The sequence below is a fragment of the Chiloscyllium plagiosum genome, unplaced genomic scaffold (assembly GCF_037043375.1).
Source record: "Chiloscyllium plagiosum isolate Xiang-an unplaced genomic scaffold, Cpla_swu_hap1 HiC_scaffold_11, whole genome shotgun sequence".
NCBI lineage: Eukaryota > Metazoa > Chordata > Chondrichthyes > Orectolobiformes > Hemiscylliidae > Chiloscyllium > Chiloscyllium plagiosum.
The window spans coordinates 13237726-13255432 of record NW_028270149.1 but is presented as its reverse complement, the minus strand read 5'-3'; the positions used below and the strand labels follow the sequence as shown (position 1 = coordinate 13255432).

Sequence of the window (17707 nt, the reverse complement as noted above, 5' to 3'; positions counted from 1 at the left end):
TCCCACCTGCCAGCACCGGGCCCATATTGCTCCAAACCCTTCCTATACATATACCCATCCAAATGCCTCTTAAATGTTGCAATTGTACCAGCCTCCACCACTTCCTCTGGCAAGTCATTCCATACATGCACCACTCTTTGCGTGAAAAAGTTGCCCTGTAGGTCTCTTTTATATCTTTCCCCTCTCACCCTAAACCTATGCCCTCTAGCCCTGAAGTCCACATAGATCACATCTACTGCTCTGCCCTCATCAATCCTCTTTGTTATTTACTCAAAAAACTCAATCAAGTTTGTGAGACATGATTTCCCATGCACAAAATCATGTTGACTATCCCTAATCAGTCCTTGCCTTTCCAAATATGCGTAAAACCTGTCCCTCAGGATTCCCCCCAACAACTTGTCCATCACCAATGTCAGGCTCACTGGTCTATAGTCCCCTGGCTTGTCCTTACCACCCTTCTTAAACAGTGGCACCACGTTAGCCAATCTCCAGTCTTCCGGCACCTCACCTGTGACTATTGGTGATACAAATATCTCAGCAAAAGGCCCAGCAATCACTTCTCTAGCTTCCCACAGACTTCTAGGGTACAGTGATGACTGAGTGATATTATTGTTAGACACCTAATCCAGAGACCCATGCACTGCTCTGGAAATCCGAGTTTGCATCCTGCCATGACAGGTGGTGCAATTTGAATTCAATAAAACTCTGGAATTAAGAATCTAATGACGACCATGAAACCATTGTTGATTTTTAGGAGAAAATCCCATCTGGTTTACTGATGCCCACATGTGACGCCAGACCCATAGCAATGTAGTTAACTCTTAACTGCCCTCTGGGGCAATAATTTAGGCATTCCCAATGAAACCAACAGCCTGAGAATGAATTTTGGAAAACCTGTTTGCAGCCTTTGACATGGTCGATTATACGACTCTTTCCCATTGTCCATACGATGTGAGGCTGCACAAACCCTGATTTTACCAGTTTCTATATCTCCCCTGCCCCCGACCCCATCCCTCCAACTCAAGTCCACCCTCCTGACCTGACCTACCTGTCCATCTTCCTTCCCACCTACCTGCTTCTCACTTTCCACCGACCTATCACCATCACCTCTTACCTTCATCCGCCTATTGCCATCCAACCTACCTTTCCCACAGCCTTATTCCACCTCCCACCCTCCATTTATCATGCAGTCCCCTTCACTCTCCCCAACTCCTGAAGAATGGTCCTTCTTGAAACACCGACTCCCTTGCTCCTCGCATGCTGCCTGACCTGCTGTGTCTTTACCAGTGCCATGGTTTATCAACTCTGGCTCTGCAGCATCTGTAGTCCTCACTTTCTCCCGCAGACTGTCATTCTACTCTCACTCATCCATTTTTTGACTGGATTATCATAGACAATGGTTCTTTTTCCTGCTCCAACACATTTATTTCTAGAGGTCTCCTCCTTTGAGATTCAGTGTCAGGTTGCATTCATACGCTGAGCACATCCAGCTCTACCTAGCCACTTGCTCGTTCAAATCCTCTGCTGGTTCCTGGGAACTCCCATAGTGGCATAACCTTTTTCACAATCAGGATGAAACAGAGAAAACCCAAATGGATGTAACTGTGGCTGATTCTCCCACCGACCTGTGCTTGGCTTTAATTCTGCAGATTGTGAAATTAAAACGTGTAGACAATCACTTCAAACACATTCAGCTAAGAAAATAACCAGAAACGTACTGAGGAAGCAAATCCTGGAAATGAAGTAATGGGAAGCGATAGATTGGGAATAAATGCCAGAAATGATTTTGTCTAAATAACTCACAATTATAATTTTAAATTAGGTTTGTGATCTGATTTTGGCACAAGGAAGTGCTGAATTTTTTTTCTTTCAGAGTCTTTGGAAAACTTCTTCCCAGAGAACAGCAGAGGTGACATCAGTGAATATCTTTAAGATTGATTCGTGATTAACAGTGATTAGATTAGACACCCTACAATATGGAAACAGGCCCTTCGGCCCAACATGTCCACGTGATCCTCCGGAGAGTAACTCACCCACCCAGACCCTTTCCCCTAACGTATATTTACTCCTGACTACTGTACCTAACACTATGGGCAATTTAGCATGGCCAATTCACTTGACCAGCACATCTTTGGATTGTGGGAGGAAACCGGAGCACCCGGAGGAAACCCACGCAGGGGAGAACGTGCAATCTCCACACAGTCACCTGAGGTAGGAATCGAACCCAGGTCCCTGGCGCTATGAGGCAGCAGTGCTAACCCTTATTGGCAGTTGGCAGGAATGTGGTGTTAACACCAAAGTTAGATCAATGATGAAGGAAGAGCAGGTTTGTGGGACGGAATGACCTATGTCTGCTACTAATTCTTATGAATGCCACTAAAAACAAATTGCTGCCTGGTTTAAATACAAAACAAATGCATTTCTACTCAATTTTTATTGGGTCAGTTGTCTTTTTACTTTAGCTGGGTAAAACAAACAAAAGCAACTGTATTTTCCTTTCCTTTTCAAATAGATTTGATAAGGTTAGTTATAGATTTATTCAGAGTCACAATTTGCATTCTGATTCACAATGTGTTGAATTTATTTACAATGTCTTTGCTTCATATGTTTCTGGTTATTGTTTTTCTTGTTGTCAGTGGACAGTGCATTCTTACAATAGTTGGCTTCTTCTGTTTGGCAAAGAACTTCTGTCTGCGAGGATTAACAGCAATCTTGTGTTTTGCCGCAGAGTTATCCAGGCAGGCAAAAGGGTTAGCTGGGGAGCTGAAGTCAACAGGAAGTGAGTCAGAGATTGTTGTCATGAAAGCCAGTGGTGAGAGGGGACTCAGAGGTCTGGAAGAAGGCTTTGAGGATATCTGAAAGAGAAAAATACAGATGCCAGATCATATTTTCATTACAATGAATTATTTTGTTGTAAAGACAGGGATATTTTTGCTGCCATAGTCATGGGTCACATTTCACATGAATCCCTTAATTTACCTCAGTGATACACTCCTACACCAATAGCACTAGCAAAACACTTTTCTCCATCCTTACAGCCAGAGTGAATCTGCTTACTAACTGAGTGATGGTTATTGAATGTGACCTCTCAATAGCAGCAGTTATAGAGTCATAGGAAACAGACCCTTCGATCCAACTTGTCCATGTTGACCAGATATCCTAAATTAATCTAGTCCCATTTGCCAGCACCTGGCCCATATCCCTCTAAACCCTTCCCATTCATATATCCATCCAGATGCCTTTTAAATAATGCAATTGTACCAGCCTCCGCCACTTCCTCTGGCAGCTCATTCCATACATGCACCATCCTCTGTGTGAAAACGTTGCCTCTTCGATCTTTTTTAAATCTTTCCCCCTCTCACCGTACACCTATGTCCTCTAGTTTCAGACTCCCTCACCCCAGGGAAAAGACCTTGTCTATTCACTCTATCCATGCCTCTCATGATTTTATAAACCTCTATAAAGTCACCCCTCAGCCTCTGACACTCCAGGGAAAACAGCCCCAGCCTATTCAGCCTCTCCCTAGAACTCAAACCCTCCAATCCTGGCAACATCCTTGTAAACCTTTTCTGAACCCTTTCAAGTTTCAGTTTCACAACATCCTTCTGATAGGAGGAAGATCAGAATTGCATGCAGTATTCCAAAAGTAGCCTAACCAATGTCCTGTACAGCCACAATGTGACCTCACAACTCCTATTCTCAATGCACTGACCAATAAAGGAATTGAAATGAATAAGGAGTCACCTGATATTCAAAATCATATTCTTGATGAAAAAAGAGATGGGCTCAAAGTTTTTCACTGTGCACTCATCAGGATGGAACTGCAAGAATGCCAAATTTCAAAGGGAACAATTATACTGCATGAGAGAAAGGGTGGCTGATTTGTTGGCATGTGGACTCTGACTAGTGAGGTATTTACATGACAACTTTCAAGCCCTTAGACTCCAAGGCATTTTACATCAAATGAAGTATGGTCACATGACAGTGACTGTCATGAAGCAGACATGTAATGTAAGCAATGTGAGCTATCAGTGTATGTACAGTAAGATCCCACAAAACATCAAGAAGATCAAAAATTGACATTTTGCTTTATTTAAAAAGGGGTGATGCTCTTTGATGTAGAATAATGGGTAAGTTGCATAATATTAGTAATTGGGGCATATCATATTTGATGTCTACGGATATGAGGCATACTTAGAATCAGTACCAAGCTGATTGGGTTGTTTGAATGCTCTTGCCTTCTCAATTATCGACACAGTATATGTAATTTCTAACAATCTTGTTCTTCAGTATAAGGACAGAGCTGAAAATGTGTTGCTGGAAAAGCGCAGCAGGTCAGGCAGCATCCAAGGAGCAGGAGAATCAATGTTTCGGGCATGAGCCCTTCTTCAGGAAGAAGGGCTCATGCCCGAAACATCAATACTTCTGCTCCTTGGATGCTGCCTGACCTGCCGCACCTTTCCAGCAACACATTTTCAGCTCTGATCTCCAGCATCTGCAGTCCTCACTTTCTCCTAGTATAAGGACAAGAGTCAACTCTGTTCATAAACTCTGTGTGATGGCATATGGTGGGGATGGCAATGAACTTGTTTGGTAAAACTTCCCAGTCACGCTGATTGATAATGGGAACACTCGAAGTAGACAACAGCACAGGGTTACACCTGTGAATAAATTTGGAAGAACCTGTTGCTGCCTTTGGCATGGTTGATTTTATAACTCTTTTCCATTGTCCACGATGTGTGAGACTCTTATTCATCCAATCATCAACAATGTTTTCTCTTCCTGCCCTAACATTTTTATTTCTTGGGTTCTCCTCCTCTGAGAAATCTAGGTTAGCCCACCTCCAACCTCTCATTTGCATGGTGCCCTTTCACGACATCATCTGAAACTTGACTGTCAGATTCCATATGTACACCAAATGCACTCAGCTCTACTTGCTACTTCAACCCCTCTAATTCCTTGCGGATGGCCTGAAGGAGAAGCAGTGAACCACTCACAGGCTTAATCAATGTCGTAGATGAAGGGAAGCTCTGGAATCCATCATCCAGATGCTTAGAGAGGGGTAGGAGCTCTGCAACAGGAGAATACAGGTCATTCTGCTACAATGCATGTTTTGTTAATGCAAATTTGCTGTAACGTGATTGACGAACTGGGGACACTGCTTCTAAAGCACGAACGTTTATTTTAAATGATGCTGCTATTACACAATTTCCTTAACATTCTCATGGGATTGCATGAGAACAGAACTACCACGTTACAGCAGAACTCACTCTACCTCAATGCCTCCCAGTTCAGGCTATTTATGACAGTGAACAGCAGCAAATGTGCCACAACACACCTTCAATACTAGCACAGTCCTCAAAAATGCAAATTTAATTTCTTTACTTGACTCGTAGAAAGGGCCTCTTTTTGAACCTCATTCAATGAAGCTGAGAAGCGTGAAGTCATTTGCCACTAAATGTCTTGAGGCTTCTGAAGTCAACAACCTTGGTACAATCCGAGTTGTAAATGTGGTTTATCAGTTTGATCTATTTATACTTTTCCTATTCAATAAAAGATAAAGTTACAAACTGATGCAAGCTTTTACAATATCAGTTCAATCAGGACAAAGTTTCACACTATTTGAAGGATGGCTGTTATTCCGACAGAGGATCATTTCCCTGTTATCTTGCCATTGGTTCGAAACACCACTGGCTAAAGTGATGGAGTGCAGATCTCTGCACAGATCTTATCATTACTTGTGGAGCACAGAAGGACATAGATACATAGAAGATAGGAGCAGACGGAGGCCATTCACCCTTTCGAGCCTGCTCTGCCATTCATCACAATTATGGCTGATCGTCCAACTCAACAGCCTTCTCCCCATAACCTTTGATCCCATTTGCCCCAAGTGCTATATCTAGCTGCCTCTGGAATACATTTGACATCAACTACTTCCTGTGTTAATGAATTCCACGGACGCACCACTCTTTGGGTGAAGAAATGTCTCCTCATCTCCATCCTAAATGGTCCACCCTGAATCCTCAGACTGTGACCCCTGGTTCTGGAAACACCCATCGGGAACATCCTCGCTGCATCTATCCTGTCTAGTTCTGTTGGACTTTTATAAGTCTTGATGAGATCCCGCCTCATTTGTCTGAACTCCAGTGAAAACAATCCTAACTTCATCAATCTCTCCTCATGCGTCAGTCCCACCATCTCCGGAATCAGCCTAGAAATCCTTTGCTGCACTCCCTCAAAGCAAGAGCATCCTTCCCTCAGAAAAGGAGACCAAAATGTTCATGAACCTTCTTCCTGCATCGCTTGACATTTCTCCAGACCAGGCTGGTAGGGTCTCGAGCAGTGGTCTCCTCTGTGATTCCTGAGAGAAGAAGATGGCCTTCTTCTCCACCACAAGATCCTCTAGTGCCCTGTCGGCAAAGCAGGGTGTCAGCTTCCCTTTCTCAGCCACTTTCTTCCGAATTCACCGAGCTCATGTAAAGAAACTCTCCATCAAACTCACTGAAATTGACTTTTAGCCAGTTGTTTGGTGAATTTATAGTGCCCAAGTCAGGATGGTATGTGGCTTGGAGCAGATGCATGGGAACATCACCACTTGCAAATTCACCCTCCAAGCCAACCTGACTCAAAACTAAATCACTGTTTTTTCACTGTCACTGGATCAAAGCCCTGGAACTCCCTTCCAAATAGCACTGTGGGAGTTCTTCACCAGATGGACTGCAATAGTTTAAGATGATGATGGGAGAAGCTGGTGGTGGACTGGGATGGACAAAGTTAAGGATCACACAACACCATGTTATAGTACAACAGGTTTAATTGGAAGCACACTAGCTTTCGGAGTGCTGCTCCTTCATCAGGTGGTTGTGGAGTATAAGGTCATAAGACACAGAATTTATAGCAAAAGATTAGTGACAGATTGAACAAACCTGGATTATTGAGTCTTTCATCGTTTGGAATGGGTTGCAGATTTTGGTGCATTAACATGTAAATCCCAGAACTTTTTTTAAGTCACCTTCTCGAGACCACTTAAGGTTTTATAAGAAAAGGTGACATCTCATCTCAGACAACGTATTAAAAGTGTGAGGTTACAGTCTGTCTGTAGTCAGACTGATTCTATTTTCAAAGTGGAATTTAGACATTATAAACCCGTTGCACTATAACCTGGTGTTGTTTAAGATGATGGCTCATCAACACTTTCTCAAAGGCAATTAGGGAAATGTTGACCTTGCCTTTGACATTCACATCCTGTGGAAGAATTAAAAAGACAACTCCCTTGTAGATCAATAAAATGCCAGATTTAGTCTTGAATGTATTCAATCATCCAGCACCCACTTCTTGTGGGGAAGAAATTTCAAAGATTACCAATCCACTGAGGAGAAGACATTCCTCCTCATCTCCATTGCAAATGGGAGGTCATTCATTTATAAACTGTCTTCCTCTGGTTCAATACTGCCCCATGAGTGGGAGTGTCCTTTCTGCACCTCTTCTTCATAAAACAAAGTCTTCATCCCATGGAATTAGCCCAGTGAATCTTCCTTGAACTATCTCCAATGCAAACATGTGTCTATAGTGAGGAGTCCAAATCTGTACATCGTATAGAAAGATTAATGATGTTTTACTTGCCTTTTGGTGGAAGCTCGTTGTTTAACTGGATACACGCCAGCAAAGCCTGTTTGGAAAAGGTCAGATTCAGGGTAGGCCAATTTCCCTGAGGGTTTCCTAATAGTGATTAGGCCCTTCATTCCACAAGTAAGTGCAAAGTGTGCATTTTAGGTGGCTGTCCCGGATGTTTGATAATCATCCGAAGCCAATATATGACCAAATGATTTTCAGGGGTCCACTGGGGTCACTAAATGTGGGCCATACTCAATTCCACTTTTCCCATAGAAACCAGATCCATTAATGATCTCCTTTGACCCCAGATTTCAAAGGGTAAGGCTTAAAGTATAGCACCAACTGTGAAGGACAAACACACATTGAGGAATGAAATTTGAATCAAACATTTTATTAGAATGTAAATAGAATGTTCCTCTCCAGAGGCAATAGCTAAGATTTTATATATTAAGTCCAGCTGAGATTCACAATACCACAGCAGCTCATTCCTGCCAAGAAAGACTCAAATTGAATCAAAATGAGAACCAAGTTGTCTAGAAAGCCAGAAACTATTCTGAGTCAGGACCAAATATAACAGTCCCTTCTCACTAGAGTTTTGTTGAAAAACCTCAGGGGTCCTGAGCTAATGACAAGAATTATCCTTCTACAAATATGATCTCGCTTTCAGAAGTAGCAAATATTCTACACAAATTACTAATCGTTGTGGCAAGATATGTTGTTATATAAAACTTTACAGCCAACAAAGCACTTTTGAAGTGTAGTTCCTGCTATAACACGAGGGGGGGGGGGGGGGGGGGGAGGGAGAGACACAGCAGCCAATGTTTGCACAGCAAGGTCCCGCAGACAACACAGTGATAACACCTAATAATCTGTTTCTCTTGTTTGGTGTTGATTGAGGGATAGATGTTGACCAGGACAGTGAAGGTGATTCCTCCCCCAATCGTCATAAAAATAATGATGTTGGATGTTCCATAACCATCTGCCTGTAAACAGGTATGAGCCCTTGGTTTAACATCTCATTTGAAAGACAGCAGCATATACAAACAGCACTCCCTCAGTATTGCATACGAGTGGCAACCCAGACTTTTATGTTCAAGTGTCTGTAATGAGGGTTGACCTCCCGATATTCTGATTTAGAGACAAGAGCGCATCTCACCGAGTAGGAGGTGAGCAAATGACCTATTAATGAAGTGGAGATGATCTGTAATCAGTTGGGTTTTTAAGTGATATATGAAATGAAAACTCTTATCCTTCTGGTGTGATACTCTGCCATTTAAATGCCATCCAACATTCACTAAACCAAGTTCATGGTGGTATTTTCCACATGATGACTCATCAATGCCAATATCCTTGGAAGCCAGGATCAAAACAGATTCTCAATCTTGAAGGAAGCAGGGACAAGTACCTACTGAACCCCTGGTGACTGGAGAAATGTAGAAACTGAGCAGGTGCTGTGTGTTATAAAGATGTGGGTATACTGTGCCTTTAAGAGAGCTAAAAGCAACAGAACTACCAGAGAGAACCAAGAACTCTGAAAGAAAATGTAACATTTGTTTGAACAACTTGATTAGCTAGTTGTCTGGAAACGACAAAACAGATTCGAATTAGACCAATCAGTTTAAATTATACCACAAAAAATAGCAAACTCTAATCCAGTTTGAATTTAGTATATTGACAATCTTAAAAGCCAATGACATAATCTGATGTTTTGGGGGGGTATAAGACAGGGGAAAATTGAACAATTGAGAGGAGAACTGCCAAGCCACAAGCATGTGAAAAACTGCCTCAAAGATAACTCTTTTAAAAGGTACCTTTATCGATCAGTAACCTGTGAAGCAGAATCCCCAAGAAGAAGAAAAGAAGACCAACATGCAGTGAGAAGAATGAAAGCTGCCTGGTTTTGAGATAAGAAGTTTTATTTTGGAAATCATAATTGGGAGTTTTATCAGACTAGTGTTATAGAAGGGGAAGGTAAAAGATAGGTTAGAGTAGATAGCTGTTAGTTAATTATTCTGTTATACTTTAAGAAATAAAGTCGTTAATTTTTATTTTAACTAGTTCTTGGCCTATTGAATTTTCACAGATTACTGGACAGGATAAATCTTTTCTGTGTTGCTGGTTTAAATTAAGGTTTACCCCATGCTGTAACATTTAAATAGCTCTTACAGTCAAGAGAGGCAAGTCCCTAAGCCAGGTGTTCTGAAAAGGACTGACAGCACCAAGAGAGATGTAATACTGAAGATAATTGTCCCTTTACCAGCCACTGTCACTTTATGATACAGCAGAAACTAAACAACACACCTCGGTCAGTAACAAGAAATATCTGTCGATATTGGATTGAATATACATTGGGGCATTAGTCCTTTCTCAAATGTTCCAAGAGCACATGGCACTGAGTAGCAGTCACATGATTTCTCAACACACATATACTTAAGACATTCCTATCACCTTCTTTCTCACTCTGAAGGAACATTGTTCTGAATCCTCTTGGAATCAGAAATGGCTTTGGTGCAATTGTTCAAAAGCTAGTCAATGGTGCTTCTCCTTACATCCAATGTAGGATGCTCAAACAGTGACATGTCATAATCAGTACACTTCCAAAAGGTGCAGTCAATCTGCAAAAGCCTGACTTTTCTCACCACTCCCATCGCAATTGATACTTTATACTCTGTGAATGCATTAATTTATTCTTTAGCACTTAATTTAATTTTGAATGATCTCTAAAATATATCTTAATGTTGTGAATACAGCATCAATATGTCTACAACAGTTTCCATTCCCCTGATTCAGTTGCTTGGAAATAAAACCTCACTGTTGTTTGATGGGATTTTCTCTTCAAATTTGGTACACAATGTTACATATTTCAGAAAGAAGAAAAATCAGCCAATGTTCCCTATTACCTAGTGACCCCTGATGAAAGGGCACAAGTGCTTATATCAAGTAGGAATGGGATCAAGCTCAGTTATGAGTAGGGGTGCAATAATTACCTGATTCATTCCCTGTTGCAACACTTGATCAATCAAAGCAGACTTGCCAACCAGCCTATATCCTTTTCTCATGCAGTATATATTGTTGTTCCCTTTCTAATTTGGCATTCTTGCAATTATATCCTGATGAGTGCAAGATGAAAGGCGTGGACACATTTTCTTTTCACAACAATACTCATGTTCTTTATTACCAAGTGACTATAATAGTTTCCATTTATTTTAAGGATGGACAAAATACCATAAAATGTCAAACAATCAAGACTAAATCAGATTTTTGATAAAGCCAATTTCATGCATATTAATAAAACTTTCCCCAGTTATCTCCCTTAACACAAGAGGAATATTGTTTAATGCAAGGAAGAAAGACAAACAATTATGCAGTCTGGCTGTCCTGCATGGGGGAAAGTACATTGGAATTATCAGACCTAAATGTAATAATGGAAGGAATTAGAAATTCAGGAGCAGATGGTCTTAGGCAGGAACAAGTGGAAAACAGGTCCATCAAATCCAAGCCACCCGACCCCTGGAGGGAGACTGCCACATCTTCCCCCTTGGGACCCTCCAAACACACGGCATCAATGTTGATTTCACCAGTTCCCTCATTTTCCCTCTCCTACCTCATCCGAGATCCAACCCTCCAACTCAGCACCATCCACTTGAACTGTCCCACCTGTCTACCTTCCTTCCCACCTTTCTGCTCCACCCTCCCCTCCAGCCTGTCACCATCACCCCCCCACCTCCATCTGACTATCTCCTTCCCAGCTACCTTCCCCCCACCCACACCCCCTATTTGTCTCTCAGCCACCTTGCCCCACCCAAGTTCCTGGCTGAAAGGCCTATGCCTGAAATGGTGATTCTCCTGCTCCTCATATGCGGCCTGACCTGCTGTGCTTTTCCAGCACACCTTTCGTCCCAGAGAAAGGCCAAGGGCAGTGATACCAACATTTACCAATGGACTGTATGGTGGGGTTACACGGTTTGATAGGAAGAATACAGGTGTAGACTAAGTGGGGAAAGCCTTTGGAAATCTGAAGCACAAAGGAACTTGGGAGTCATAGTTCAGGATTCTTTTAAGGGTAACATGCAGGTTCGGTTGGCATTTAGGAAGGCAAATGTAATGTGATTCATTTCCAGAGTGCTACAATACAACAGCAGGGATGTACTGCTGAGGCTGTGCAAAGCTCTGGCCAGGCTGCATTTGGAACATTGTGAGCAATTTGGACTCTGTATGTAAGGAAGGATGAGCTGGCTTTGGATGCGGTCCAGAGGACGGTCACAAGATCAATCCTAGGGCTGAAAGGCCGGTCATATGAGGAGCAGGTGAGGATTTTGGGTCTGAACTTAATAGAATTTAGAAGGGTGAGTGACACAGTGGTTAGCACTGCTGCCTCACAGCGGTAGGGACCTGGGTTTGATTCCAGCCACAGGTGACTGTCTGTGTGGAGTTTGCACATTCTCCCTGTTTCTGCATGGGTTTCCTTCCACAGTCCAAAAATGTACAGGTTAGTTGGATTGGCTATGAGAAATGCAGGACAGGGCAGAGGGTTGGCTCTGGGTGGGATGCTCTTCGGAGGTTGGTGTGAGTTTGATGGACTGAAGGGCCTGCTTCCCCACTGTCAAAAGTTTACGACAAGGGAGGGGTCTCACTGAAACGTACAGAACACTGACCAATAGTAGGTCAGACTCCGACAGTACATCCTCAGAGTGAAAGGATGACGCTATGGAATTAAGCTGATGAGGAGTTTCTTCAGCCAGAGGATGGTGAATCTGTGGAATGCATTATTGCAGAAGGCTGTGGATGTTAAGCAGTTGAGTGCATAGAGATAGACAGGTTCTTAATAAATAAGCAGATCAAGGGTTATGGGGAGAATGGAACTGAGAAACATTTCACCCATGATTGAATGATGGAGAAGACTTGATGGGCTGAATGGTCTAATTCTGCTCCTAGATTAGATTAGATTAGACTTACAGTGTGGAAACAGGCCCTTCGGCCCAACAAGTCCACACCGACCCGCCGAAGCGCAACCCACCCATACCCCTATATTTACCCCTTTACCTAACACTAAGGGCAATTTAGCATGGCCAATTCACCTGACCTGCACATCTTTGGACTGTGGGAGGAAACCGGAGCACCCGGAGGAAACCCACGTAGACACGGGGAGAACGTGCAAACTCCACACAGTCAGTCGCCTGAGTCGGGAATTGAACCCGGGTCTCTGGTGCTGTAAGGCAGCAGTGCTAACCACTGTGCCACCGTGCCACCCCATGCTCCTATATCCTATGATGTTATGCTGGGTAACTTATGAATAACTGGGTAAGGAGGGAAGATTATCCAGGCCATAAGAGAGGGTAAGGGAGTAGGGTCAATGAGTTATTCTCGCAAAGAACTGATATGGATGAGACAGGCCAAATGGTGTCCTTCTGTGCTCTAACCTTTCTATGATTCCATTAAAACCTGCTCCAAAGAGAACAATTGAATGTTTACCTGCTCTTCATCTTCACTTCCTGTTCCACCTAAACTCAAAGAGCTGTGTCTCTCCACAGAGGCTGCAGACTGGAGGGAAGAATGAGAAAGGTGGTTAGTCAAGGACAGAAGTGGACATGCTTTTACTTTGGCAAATACCTGCAGGGTTGGAGGCAATTGGCCATCAAATAGTTGATGAAGGTAACATCATATTAATGTTAATTATCTACAACACTCCCTCCCTCCACCATCGACACACAGTGGTAGCAGTGTGTACTGTCTGCAAGATGCACGGCATCAACTCACCAAGCCTCCTCCAACTGCACCTTCAAAACACACAACCTCTGGCATCTCGAAGAACACGCACAGCAAAGCAAAGGAACATCTGCAAATTGCTCCCCAAGCCCCATATTATCCTGATATGGAAATTTCCTTCAGTGTCGCTGGGTTAAAATCCTCGAACTCCTTTCCTAACAGCACTGTCAATGTCCCTGCACCCCCAAGGTCTCCTATGGTTCAGCTCAGCACAACCTTCTCAAAGATCACGATGAATGGGAAATAAACGATGGTCAAGCCTGTGCTGCCCACATCCAGTTAATGGATAATTAATAAATAAATAAATGATGTACAAATTAAAAGCAGCAACAAACTATATGTCTGCCACACTTTCTTATGGTGTAACACACACTGTTCACATCCCAAATTGGTAGTAGACCATGTTGTTGAATCTGCCTCTTTCTATTCTGATTCCATCCAGACTCTAAAGATGTACATCGACCTCATTCAATAATTCAGTCTTTTATCCCAAGTCAGAAATCCGAGATCTTTTCATGAAGTTTTCTTTTGCCATAACAAGATTTTTTGGTGTGCAAACAGATAACGCAATCCAACACCCACTCAACCCACGTCATTCAGATGTGAAATGGCAGCATGGCCCAGCACTGGCAGGCATCAATTCTGTCTCAGTGCTCATAGTACTCACAGGTGCATCTGCTGTTTGGTCATTTTTTGTTTTGATTCACCATGAAACTGTCACTTATTCTGAAATCTGAAAAATTCCAAATTCCAAAAACCAGCTGACCCGAGGGTTACCAATAAAGGAATTGTATACCTGTCGTATATAACTTGCATATTGCTGAAATAAGTCACATTGTGTTGAAGCTTTTTGTCTTGCACCCATCAGGGCAATTTTCAAGAATAATAATTTAAACAGGAAACCAACATTTATGCTGCAACAGAGTAGACTCAATAACATAAGATTTATATCTTAGGCCTTGTCAATCACTTTAAAAATCACTAAAACTAATTTAATGTTTAAACAAAGCCTGGCAGTTAATTGTCAATCATTGTTAACTGGTGCATTCTCCATGGGAATACCTCAACCAATCAGAGTTCACTTGCTAACCAATCAGCACTTCCCACTCACACAGTATAACCAGCTTGTCACTGGCCACTCTGGTGTTTCTTCCTGGTGGTGGAAAATGAATAAAGATTTTGACACCAGTTGTCTTTTACTAAGTCTCACACCTGCACACACACATCATGGGTGCTGGGGAAAATATAAGCTATTAGGCGATAGCATGGGGTAAAATAAAGATGAAATAAAAACCCATTAGTTTCCCCATTAAGTTGGTATGCTTGTGAATTGTCCATATGTGAAGAAGACAAATAGCTTCACCAAAATATATCTTATTCAGAAACCACCTCATTGCCTCTTTTGCTAACTGCTTTTTACTATATCACAAGGTTTACACAGAAGCATGGAAGGATTTCTGTCCAGATTGACTAGTTGCTAGTTGGATGGGAGGATGTTAATTTTTTTTTATTAATTTGTGGGACGTGGGTGTTGCTGGCTGGTCAGCATTGATAGCCCATCTCTATTTGCCCTTGAGAAGGTGGTAGTGAGTTGCATTCTTGAATTGCTGCTGTCCACTTGCTGTGGGTTGACCCACAATGCTGGTCAGGTCTTTGTTGTGACTTTCTAGCAATTGATACAACTGAGTGGCTCGCTAGGCCATTTCAGAGGGTGGTTGAGAGTCAACCACATTGCTATGGCTCTGGAGTCACATGGAGGCCAGACCAAGTAAGGATGGCAGATTTCCTTCCTGAAAGGACATTAGTGAACTAGATGGGTTTTTCCAACAACTGACAATGGATTCATGGTCACCAGTTGACTCTTCATTCCAGGTTATTCTTAATTAAATTCAGATTCCACCATGTGCCATGGCAGGTTTGGAACTCAGGTCTGCAGAACATAAATCAGGGATAATACCACTTGGCCATCACCTCCGAATAGTATTTCAAATAATATTTCAATGAGGCTCTGCTGTTATCAGCAGCTTTGTTGGACTCATGGCCAAGCTCAGCCTCTCCAACTCCCTCTTCACATTAAACCTACTGTACCTTCGGAGTGGAGCATCTCAGAATGGCGTGAAGAGATGATATTTCCGGAGGACTTCTGGGCAAACCATCATCCTCTGAGAGAGTTCCAGCATCATCCACTTTTTTTGTAGAAATCAGCATACCAGGGGAAGTCAAGTGGATGTTCTGTTGAAGCTGTAGCTGAGGATAAAACAACAATTTGTTCAATGAAATCAATCAAATGCAAGTATATCTCGAAAGTAAAAACTCTAGAATCTATCACACTTTAGATCTCTGCAAGTAAGTCGTACATTTCCAGCTGCTTTGTTCAAATAGATATCAACAAAGCAATTTATTTCAGAATGTATTGAGTCAGCAACAATTAGACATGAATCTCTCAGGATTGAACACCACAGCACTTAGCAGCAGAGCTTTCTGTTGGTTATCAAACAGTGTATCAAATGACCCAGGCATGCTGACATGTTAATTTTATTAATAATTTTCAGAGACATGTATAAGTAAAATTACATCAAATTGACAGCATTGGGACAAGTCAATTCAGCTTAGAGGCTCCATGTTGGTGTTCATCTGTGTGCTCCACACAAAACTTTTCTCACATTTCTCCATCTCAGCACGTCAACTCTTCTTTTTCCCTCATGTCCCTGTGACTATAACTATGCTATGTGGCTTTAATGTACTGTTGGAGCAAGCTCTGAAACAGACAGCACTTGAAAAGTAAAGGTCACTGTCCTCTTAAAGTAATTTGGGATACAAAATTATTACAATACATTGAGCCATGTATTGGGCAGGTATGAAGTTACATGAGAAGAATTGCCAAATAGCGCTGGACTTCACAGTTCTGGATTGAACCATGCCATGAACACTGCATTTAATTGTCCTTATAATAAATTGGGGGGGTGAGAGCTATAGAGTCATAGAAATGTAAAGCATGGAAATAGACCCTTCGGTCCAACTCGTCCATGCCGACCAGATATCCCAACCCAATCTAGCCCCACCTGCCAGCACTCGACCTATATCCCTCCAAGCCCTTCCTATTCATATACCCATCCAAATTCCTTTTAAATGTTGCAATTGTACCAGCCTCCACCACTTCCTCTGGTAGCTCAGTCCATACACGCACCACACTCTGTGTGAAAAAGTTGCCCCTTAGGTCTCTTTGATATCTTTCCCCTCTCACCCTAAACCTATGCCCTCTAGTTCTGGACTCCTAAACCCCAGGGGAAAGACTTTGTCTCTTTATCCTATCCATGCCACTCATAATTTTGTAAACCTCTATAAACCTATAAACCTCAGCCTCCAATGCTCCAGGGAAAACAGCCCCAGCCTGTTCAACCGCTCCCCATAGCTCAAGTCCTCCAAACCTGGCAACATCCTTGTAAATCTTTTCTGAACCCTTTCAAGTTTCACAAAACCTTTCCGACAGGAGGGAGACCAGAATTGCATGCAATATTCCAACAGTGGCCTAACCAATGTCCTGTATAGCTGCAATATGACCTCCCAACCCCTGTACTCAATACTCTGACCAATAAAGGAAAGCATACCAAACACCTTCTTCACTCTCCTATCTACCTGCGACTCCACTTTCAAGGAGCTATGAACTGCACTACAAGGTCTCTTTGTTCAGCAACACTCTCTAGGACCTTACCATTAAGTATATAAGTCCTGCTAAGATTTGCTTTCCCAAAATGCAGCACCTTACATTTATCTGAGTTAAACTCCATCTGCCACTTCTCAGCCCATTGGCCCATCTGATCAAGATCCTGATGTAATCTGAGGTAACCTTCTTCGCTATCCATTACACCTCCAATTTTGGTGTCATCTGCAAACTTACTAACTGTACCTCTTATGCTCACATCCAAAACATTTATATAAATGACAAAATGTAAAGGACCCAGCACCGATCCTTGTGGAACTTCACTGGTCACAGGCCTCCATTCTGAAAAACAACCTTCCACCACCACCCTCTGTCTTGAGCCAGTTCTGTATCCAAATGGCTAGTTCCCCTGTATTCCGTGAGATCTAACCTCACTAACCAGTCTCCCATGGGGAACCTTGTCAAGCGCCTTACTGAAGTCCATATAGATCACATCTACTGCTCTGCACTCATCAATCCTCTTTGTTACTTCTTCAAAAAACTCAAATCAAGTTTGTGAGAAATGATTTCCCACGCACAAAGCCATGCTGACTATCCCTAATCAGTTCTTGCCTTTCCAAATACATGTAAATCCTGTCTCTCAGGATTCCTTCCAACAACATGCCC

The 17707-nt window shown here is 42.5% G+C and overlaps 1 protein-coding gene across 2 annotated transcripts in view; it reads right to left on the bottom strand.

Annotated features, from left to right (window-relative positions):
* Positions 1 to 17707, bottom strand: part of LOC122557432 (uncharacterized) — a 197755-nt gene that overhangs the window by 20744 nt on the left and 159304 nt on the right. For both annotated transcript variants that reach the window (XM_043705166.2, XM_043705163.2), the window contains exons 5-7: positions 15469 to 15627; positions 13087 to 13155; positions 2655 to 2855 (exon numbers count right to left, since the gene is read on the bottom strand). In XM_043705166.2, the coding sequence (XP_043561101.2) occupies positions 2655 to 2855; positions 13087 to 13155; positions 15469 to 15627 (429 nt within the window). The remainder of the gene's footprint in view (positions 1 to 2654; positions 2856 to 13086; positions 13156 to 15468; positions 15628 to 17707) is intronic.